At 38.1% G+C, this 9,415-nt stretch overlaps 1 protein-coding gene across 1 annotated transcript; it reads right to left on the reverse strand.

Moving 5' to 3' along the window:
* On the reverse strand, positions 1-9,089 carry LOC105777787 (1-phosphatidylinositol-3-phosphate 5-kinase FAB1B). Its single transcript, XM_012601248.2, has 11 exons — positions 7,407-9,089; positions 6,360-7,082; positions 6,049-6,202; positions 5,571-5,915; positions 4,554-5,411; positions 4,140-4,471; positions 3,622-3,745; positions 3,368-3,538; positions 1,550-3,046; positions 733-996; positions 1-601 (listed from the first exon to the last, which is right to left on the reverse strand). The coding sequence occupies exons 1-11, from the start codon at positions 8,018-8,020 to the stop codon at positions 278-280; spliced, it is 5,406 nt and encodes a 1,801-aa protein (XP_012456702.1). The 5' UTR covers positions 8,021-9,089; the 3' UTR covers positions 1-277.
* Positions 9,090-9,415: the final 326 nt, after the last annotated feature.

Consider the following 9,415-nt stretch of genomic DNA (forward strand, 5'->3'; position numbering starts at 1 on the left):
TTCACAAAAGAGTCTAATATATTATCTATAAGCTAAATACAAGAATAAATATTTCGTACAAAAAAAATTCATGCAGGGGTCATTAAATATTTGACCTCTGACAGAAATTCCCATGGCTTTGAAAAGCCTAGCAAAAATTTTTAATGTAACTTCTCTTTTGTTGTGTAAAACAAAAATTACCCTCTAAAAGAATGGAAAAAATGGAAACCAATCATATTAACAAAAAAAATAAAAACAGAATGGGAGAGTTCAAACTCCCAGATTTTCGCTCCTGAAATCACTTAATGGAGGTCTCGTGTTGTTCGTTCTCTTCGCCTCTATCTGACAGAGATATGTCAGAACTGGGAGGAGGAGACCACTGATCTGGGATCATTAGGAAATAAGTTGCCATTGCTTTCCGGAACCTTTTCTTGTATTGTTTTGGTGAAATTACGGTTGGTGATGCATTCTTTGGTCCACCGAGAATGCCTGAAGCTTTCACCCAAGTTTCGAGATGCTTGTCCCAGGTATACTGCCTCATGAAATCAATAATTCCGACAACTAACTCTTGCTTCTCTACATCCACTCCAACCAGTAACGAGTAATCCATCACATCGCTTGCCTGCATGGTCGAAAAGATAAAGAAATGAGAAAAACGGGATGCTGTGCACTTTTGGGTAATCTAAACTAGAAATGCATGTCATGCAGATGGAGCTCGAGGCCCAAGCACACAAGCAAAGGTCTAAAACTTACTGCAAGAAAAGCAGTGTCATTCCAGATTGCTCTTTCCAATAACCGCTTTGCTTTACTACTCACGAAAATCGGGGAAGTCCGCATTGATTCAATCAAGTTCTGATCTAGCAGAACCTTGTTGCTTCCACCAGAGCTGGGAACATAACGAGATCTAGATCCTTTGAGATCATATTGCCGAGTGAGATTTCTTCTAAACAGAATATTCTCCATTACCAGAACAACCATCTTTGCCTCTTTCCCACCTTTAAGATGCTTTGCAGTAACCTTACAAACATAAATCAAAAACAAGAAGTAAATAACGATCACGGAAAATATGTGCAATGTGCCATTTATAAAAAGTGAAAAAAGAAAAAGGAAAAACCAAAGGTTTCATTCAATTAACTTCCTAGTGGACTACTAACAGTAGCAGACTTCTAGGTGGTAATGACAGCCAAATCTGTTCAACTGGCAAAGCGAAGAATTGCATGGTTATGCATATCTAAACTATTTATTCTCTCGTAATGGTTCAAGGTTATATACAGGAGAGGCTCAATATGTAAGCTTATAGTTTATTTATCCAAAACGATCTTCTTTCTCGGCACATATTAAACAAAACAAGCAGATTAAGTACGAAGGTAAAAAGGGTAAATTTGAGATCAGCTTACAGTTATTGGGGGCATTTATAAGAAATTATGGGAGCAAATATTAAAGAAAATGTCAGGAATGGACTGTTCCAGCTTCTTTAACTGATGATCAAATTTAGGACTTTGTCTTGCTTATCCTATATATTAATGATGATATGTAGCATTAGAGCATCTTAAGGCATAGGAACAAGCACCTGATAAATACCGAGAATCTTTGCCAGGCATGTCGGACTTCGAGAACCAATTGATTCAGACAAGTACTTGAAATATCCAGATGCAATTTTTATAAATGATTCCAACTCTGTCTTCGTGACTTGTTTAATGATAAACCGATCATCCAAGGTTTTTGCAAAGAAAACGTTGCTCTTGCCACCCTGTGCGCTCCACTTCTTACAACGACTCAAAGACCTTATGAAATCTAGCTCTGATGGGCAACACATTCTCCTTAATGCTTCGAATCGCTTCGCATAATAGCATGTAACAGTATATTTCACTTTGTCAGACGATCCATCATCTCCAAAAGATACCCTGACATGCAAAGACTTTGTAGATGAAAGTGGGTCCATATTCGAGTTGCGAGATCCAGTTTGGTTATCGGTTGAACCAAAACTTCTATGAGGATCTAAGTTCATCTCATCAACAGAAAGTAACGACTGAATCACTGAATCCGTTAAAGATACTGAAGCTGTTAAATCCCCACTTTCTTTAGGCCCATCCACTTCATCACTTACCTGGAAATGATATTCGGATGATGCTAGAGCATATGATATCATACTTGTGGGCTCATCATCATAAACAGGAATAACAGTGTCGTTAATACCCACTGGCAAAAGCAATCTAGCCCCATCTTGCATTTCCAACTCTCTAAACGAAGAAACATAGATTGGATCATACTCACTCAATGTATCGAGCTTAGAAGCATTGCCTAAAAGGTTTTTGTTCAAGGAACGGTAGAAGCTTAAGAAAGGCATTTTTAACCAGCTTACAGCGTCTTCCAAATTCTCAGAACCTTTAGTGGACAATGCTGGTGAAAGAGAATGAGAAACTTTTGGCCCAATCTTTTCTTCAGAGTGGACATCCAAATCTAACCCCTCTGTTACTGCATCTACAGCACCAATATCAAAAGCAGCAGAATCAGAAAGAGAACACGAAAGTTGCATAGCTAGTATTGCTGCTCGCTGAATATCGCCAGTCCAAGCAGCATCAAGGGTATCTGACAAATTTTCTATGACAGGAAACTGGCCTTCAGACAAGGCCCGGCGAACATTTTCCATAGGTTTCTCACAATCCAGTCGGTCATACATGCTGTGGCTATCAGAAAGATTACCACAGTCTTCAGATACTGGATTTAAATTTTCACTCGTGTTTGGTTCTTGATGTATCAGGTCTGACCAATTGGTGCTGCCATTCAGTTCTCTTTGGTCAGAGCATTCATTGCTTTTTCCAAGTTCCAGCATATCGATGTCTTTGAGCTTTTCGTCACCAGTTGGGGATTTGTCCTCATGTCCTGAAGTCGAATCGCTGACACTGTCCTGAAGGCTGTAGTTTTCCAAATTGGTAGCAAAAACCAGGCGGTGGTCCCACATATAAGATTGGAAAAGTAATTGCCGCCTCAACCGGTTAATTTCAAGAATGTCAATAACAGGTTGCCCTTTTCTGACTTCCCTTTTCAAAGCCTTTTGCAACGATTCCTAAACCAAGTCCAAGAACAATAAGAAACCAGACACTAAATATAGAAATGAATATATGTCATTTGCTTTTCAGTTATAGTCATCTTTCAACTCAAACTAATGGAAGCAAGGGAATTAGCCATTTTTAAAGGTTCCATTCCACATGAACTTTTCAAAATAACAGTTGCAGATATCTAAACATGAATAGTTCACAAAATACGGACATAGCATTTTTCTAACAGATATTTTATCGCCTGAATCATCAGCAGTCATATTCATTCATATTACATGGTCCAGATAATTCACAAAGCAAAAATGTAAAACATGTTAAGGAAGTCTCACCTGAAACTCCGTTTTCTCCTTTAGTAATATTCCTTCAAGTTCAGAAGTTTGTTGTCTCAGCTCAGGCATTTTTGCGATACCATGAGGTGCCACTGTGGCAATTAACTTTTCTGTAATTTTACCTAGGGAATTGAGTACTTCGGAAAACATATGCTCTGCCCGGTCAGCCACCTGCTTGCAATAATAAGATTAGATTACTAACATGCGGAGAGATCTATATCGGCTACTTCAAAAAACCAAATATATCCGTGCACCTTATCTGTTTCTTTTTGTATCCATTCCTGATTCTCATAGTCAAAACTAACTTGTGAGGGTGGAAGGTAGACAGAATGGACGCTGATTGTAGCATAACGAAAGCAAACAACCATTCTCCCAAATCTACAGATATTTAAACAGTGAGTAGAGAGGAATATAATAGATGGAGTTTTTCCTTTTTTAATCACTTATAATTCCTGCTATTATATAAGCCAAGTCATGATTTATGTCATTCAATAAATTATATAAAATTCATAACCAGTTCATTAGAACATTCAAAAAATCTCTCAAGAGCACTCATACTATTCTATTATTGATATCATTGACCAACGAGTTTGTACGGCCAAAAAGGTTGATTTTAACTCAAGCAAACTATACACCAATAATTAATGACACAATGTGGTTAATTATAATCATGGGTCAAGGAAGTTGTAGCACATTCTTAACGAGGAAACTGTTTGTACATATATGATACTCGGTTAATAACTATAAAACAAATATAGAAAACGGATGTTACCCGTAGAAACGAAGACAATCTCTATGTAAAGAATGGCCACAGCTTGCAACCCGGCTTGCAGCTGCATGGTTTGAAAAACTAAGCTCCAAAAACTTCCCAAAAGATAAACCCCAAGCAGCATCAGACATCACTATTCTCCGAGTGGTCGGAGGTAAGCCATTGGCCCTGGGACATTGCATGCATCTGTGCCACATCCAGATCTTGCCCAGTCTTTCACCAGATAAGAAACCTTCAGAGAGTTTCTTAACAGATATGGTGAGGGTTCCTTGTTGATGACTATAACAATGAACGTGTGCTTCCGAAGGCAAGTCACATGAATGGCATCGGTAACTCTGAAAAATTAATAATCTCAGTTTCAAAGAACTGCTGGGGTTTGTACAATGCAATATATAAATGCAAGGAAAAAATGTTTACCTGATCCAATAAATCATCCCGTAAAACCCGACCCAAAGGTTTATCAAAACTGCCGTAATATTTTATTCGAAAGAGATGGGGTCTTTCACAGACAGTCCCTTTCCACACGCTTCGAGATGATAAAGAAACCAAAATGCTCTGATTGTCTTTGGGAGATGGCGGAAATTCTTCTTTCAAAGTTTTTGGCTCCTCAGGACAGTTATTAAGGTTATTACTATCTTGTTGCATAGAGGATGACTCTGAATCACCTGACTGAATTTCAACTGCTTTGTTATGATTCTCTTGGTCAGTGTGTGCACTAAAAACTAGCCCTGAAGATTCTAATGGTACAACACTACTAGAAGTGAGATCATTATTCAAGAAACCCTGACTTTTCTCCACAAAAGCTTCCATCATTGAAGATTCTTTGGTGTCCATATCATTTTCCTTGGAAAATGCATCTGAGATATCTTTTCCAGAAGTGGATAGTGGAAGGGCAGTGAATTCTAAAGGGGGTGCGCTTGAAGACAACAAGCTTGTACCATTAGGTAAATAATATGGTGGAGTTTTTTTTATCTTCTGAAAGTTACTAAAGACATTTGATGATGGTAGATCTAAAGAGGAAATACTATTAGCTGTTTGTTGTTCCTGGGACATTATATTGGCAGGAAAAGCAAAACCAGGAACTGTTGATATGAACCTCGCCACGTTTGATGGTTTATCCAAATGTGCCACAGTCAAAGGCAACTCCGGCAGAGAGGCTCCTTCATCAGCAAGAAATGATGTCTCCAGAGCCAAGTGATAAGCTGCAAAAATTCCATATTGGACCACATGCTTGACTTTCTTCAATTCATCTCCATTTGCTCCCCTAAGTAATATCTGAAGCAAATACACACGCACACAGAGTTAGACTGGTTAAATGATCCATTTTTGCAAATTTAATATAAACCAACACTGTTGTGAAAAGAAATATTATCACCAAAAAATTCCAGTGTAAATTTTAATTTCATCTACTCTTATTAGTTTTTGATAACTTACAGTGCAACCGAATGGCTTTGGGCAGCCTTCAAAATGCATTAATGTCTTGGTCAATTTCTTTCCTCCTTGTCCAGCAGAACCAAGATCTTCCACGAGCCTCTGAACATGAAACTTTTCACAGTAACCCATCTTCTGAGAAGAGAGATGATCAATTGAAGGGATAATTTGAGCACCTGTGCAGCGTGCAACGCGTTCTAACAATGACCTCTTGACATTGAGAACAAGGCATATGTTCTTTTCAAGAAGGTTGTCCTGGACAAATCGAGAAACTGATTTCTCTACCAGAAGGATATTGGGTTGCTGTGTAAGTATCTTTGCTACAGCCATCCTCAAATGGTCCATTTCCTGGATAAAGATGTCAAAGCAATAAACAGGAAGCCAAAAATAGAATTTAGAAGGGGAAAAAGAAAAGCATAAAAGCTCATTGAAACAAAAGGCAATAATCCTAAACGGAAAGAAACATATAAACATGAACCACCTGCTGCAACAAAGTATCAAAACTTGAAAGTAGGTTAGACACTCGCTGGTATTCAAGAGCTCCACCAAGGATCAACAACCGAGGTTTCTCCATTTTTGTAGCCATTCGTCGATGAGCAACATTCTTCTTGCAAACAATTCCTTTGACAATCATGCTATAAGAACCATAGCAAAATCAGAAAGAGAAAAAGAAGATATTGACAATCATAGCATAGTTGAAACTGAATTGGTGTGTTCGTATCATGCATTTCAAAAGAGCAAATGGCATAATCAGTCAATATAAAAACATATATCGTCTTGTGTAACATTTACCTCTCACAGCGACGTCCAGTAGCTATGCATTTCACTTTAACATATCCACCAGGATCCATCCCTCCCCCTTTGCTTCTGTCTGGCTTTAAAAGCGTAGCAGCCTCCCATGAAAGAGCAGTGATGATCTCTAACCAGCCTTCTTTATCATTTTCATCACCCACAGGAAGGTTCTCAACCTGTAAAAGCTGAGATACCAAAGCCCTAAAATGTCCATCAACTATATGCTTCATTGCTTTCTTCTGCTCCTCACTCGACTTACCCTTAAACTGAGTCTTCCTACTTCCAAAGCTGCTTGTGCGAAGAAATCCCCACTCTCCTGTAACATCACAATCTCCATCATCATCATCATCATCAAAGAAAGAAGCTTCCTTATCATCTTCTTCATCTTCGGGTTCAGGAGGGAGCCAGAGAAGTTTATTATCTTCAAAATCTATAGGACCATCCGAAGATGATGCTTTGCATTCATCATCAGCTTCCCGCTCATCTTTCTTCGCAAGCTGTGATATTCGTTCCAAAGCTGGTGAAGGGAAAGCGTGGGTTCTTGGAGAACAGCTTACACTTTTGAACTCAATATTTTCTTTATTGGGATGAAATTTAAATGACCCGTCATCATTGCTAATATCCTCAAATTCAAAAGGAGTATGATAGCCGCTTTCTAGAGAGAGATGCTTCGTGTCACAATCAGACATATAAAAGCTGAACTCGTCATCCTCATCATCGCTCCTGATGCCACAAGAAAAGCAAGCAACAAGTAAGTAACAGGAAACAGAAAAAACATTAAGACCTCCTTCTGTCTCCAACTCTTCCACTAGGTCTTCTTAATGACTACTACTAGTTCTTCCTTTCCCTTTTCTGTTTCTGTTCCTAAAAAAACCTATTCGGTAGATAGCAACAATAAAAAATGGGGGGAAAAAGCACGATAGCGCGGGTAAAGCTGCAAAAGTACATCCATACTTAGGTGTCCAACTTCAAGTTATGCTGAGTGATAGACGAAACAAAAAAAAAAAAGGAAAATGCGATCAAGACTGCAAGACATTTTGATCTCACCTGTGGAATGAAAACTCAAATTGGCTTGAAGATGCATCTTCTGCATCAGTTGTCAGATCATTGCTCCTCTTTGGTGCTATCTTTATGGGCCTATCAATGTTTTTATTAATTGCAGACAGTTGATGGGCAACAAGAATAGACCTCGGTTGAAATTGTTGATATGATCCAGCAGGATATGGTAGAGAGCTAAGACTAAAACTACTGTGAGCAGTTCCACTGGAAATAGTGCTGAGGAAACTAGTGGCTGAAGGAGAACAACTGACATCCTGAGTCGGCACCATCACTCCATCATCAACTGCAGTTATGCCCTGATGCCACTGCTTGAAACAATAGTTACAAACCCGAATCTTGTCCCGCTCATCTCGTGGAATCCTTGGATCATCAGATGGCGCAGGAACCGAGTTCTCCGTACACTTGGCACAGAAAACCCTGCCGCAGAGTCTACAATGGTGTCTTCGGTTGAATAATGTGAACGGAGAATCGCATTCATAGCACATCCTACAGCTATGATCAGGCATCCAAAAATCCCTCGATACATCAGGCTCTGTTCGCCAAGGGAGCCACGACTTTACTAAACCAACTATCTCGGAAAATCTCTTATTAGGAGGATCCATCTGTAAACAATCCTACTGCCCCTACTCATGATGTTATCTTCATTCGACACTCATATCGAACCATAAACCATGTACCGCGCAATTCACCCAAAAGATACTTTCACCAACAGCAACAATACAATTTCAGAATTTCTACGAACAGATAGCGAACTATTATGTCCACCAATCCACCTATCAAAGTAACTCTCACTTTTCCTTCTCAGAGCAAATGACTAATCCAAATCAATGCTCAAATAAACTAAAACAAGTTCATAATTTCCATGAACGTACCTTAAAATTCTGCAATCTACAGATTCCAGAGCCAAAAACTAGTAGAGCAAAATTCACAAGAATTGCAATGAAGGAAACCTTACAAAGGGCCAACAAACTGATCCTCAGTGACTATAAATAAGATCAAAGAACACCCTTTCTGATGAAACAACTCATAGCTATCTGTCAATCAATCACTCCCACGCGTTAATTAAAACAAATCTCATTATCCACCCAAATATCAGCAAATATAATTATCATTTCCTCATAGCAGCCAAAAACAATAAATAAATAAAAATCAACAAAATCAATTTTTTTTCCTTCCCCAACACACAATAAAACCAACAAAATCATACGCGCCTCAGGTGTTATTATGATTAAAAAAACCACCTTTACCTCGAACCGCCAATCAGAACGTCGTCAATCAATGTCAACCTCTTCAAAGAATGAAACAGCCAACCGATAGATTCTTGCCACGTACGTAAACAAACCGTTATATGATTTTTTTTAAAAAGTTGGTAAAAAGGTGAACGAAAAAAAAAAAAAAGCTCCCCCAACCCAGAACAGATTTCTTTACCAAAAAACCAACAAATCGATGAAATTATTGTCCTTGTTCTTGATCATGAGCACCTGGTTCTCGATATCAGAAAACCAGAACCCCTTTTGTTAAAATATTTAACAAATTTGTATGAACAGAACACCTGAAAGAAAGCCTTGAATTGTATCTATACACCAAAAAAAAACCTGGGTATGTTTATATCTAATCTCACAACGTACAAAATTGAGTCAAAAATATCTTTTAAAATTTTTTTTTTCGAATTCTTTTAACATGCTGATGCATATTATTTTGGCGGAAAAAGCGACACTCTTTAACGTGGGTACATGATTCGAACTGTAGACTATAATGTAGCAAATCAGAATTTTAAGCATTTTTTACTTTTTATTTTTATTTTTTTGTTGTGTAAGGACAAAATTCAAAGTTGGGCTTCAAGACTTTGTAAGAAGGGACCGAGATATTCTACTTATGTCCGAAGCATTGACCTTTTCATTTTGGGTTAATTGGATTAAACATCCTCAAACTATTATTCAAATTTTAAATTGTTCTCTATGCTTCAAAATTATTTTAATTAAGTCTTTAAAATAATC

Source organism: Gossypium raimondii, chromosome 10, assembly GCF_025698545.1.
Source record: "Gossypium raimondii isolate GPD5lz chromosome 10, ASM2569854v1, whole genome shotgun sequence".
NCBI lineage: Eukaryota > Viridiplantae > Streptophyta > Magnoliopsida > Malvales > Malvaceae > Gossypium > Gossypium raimondii.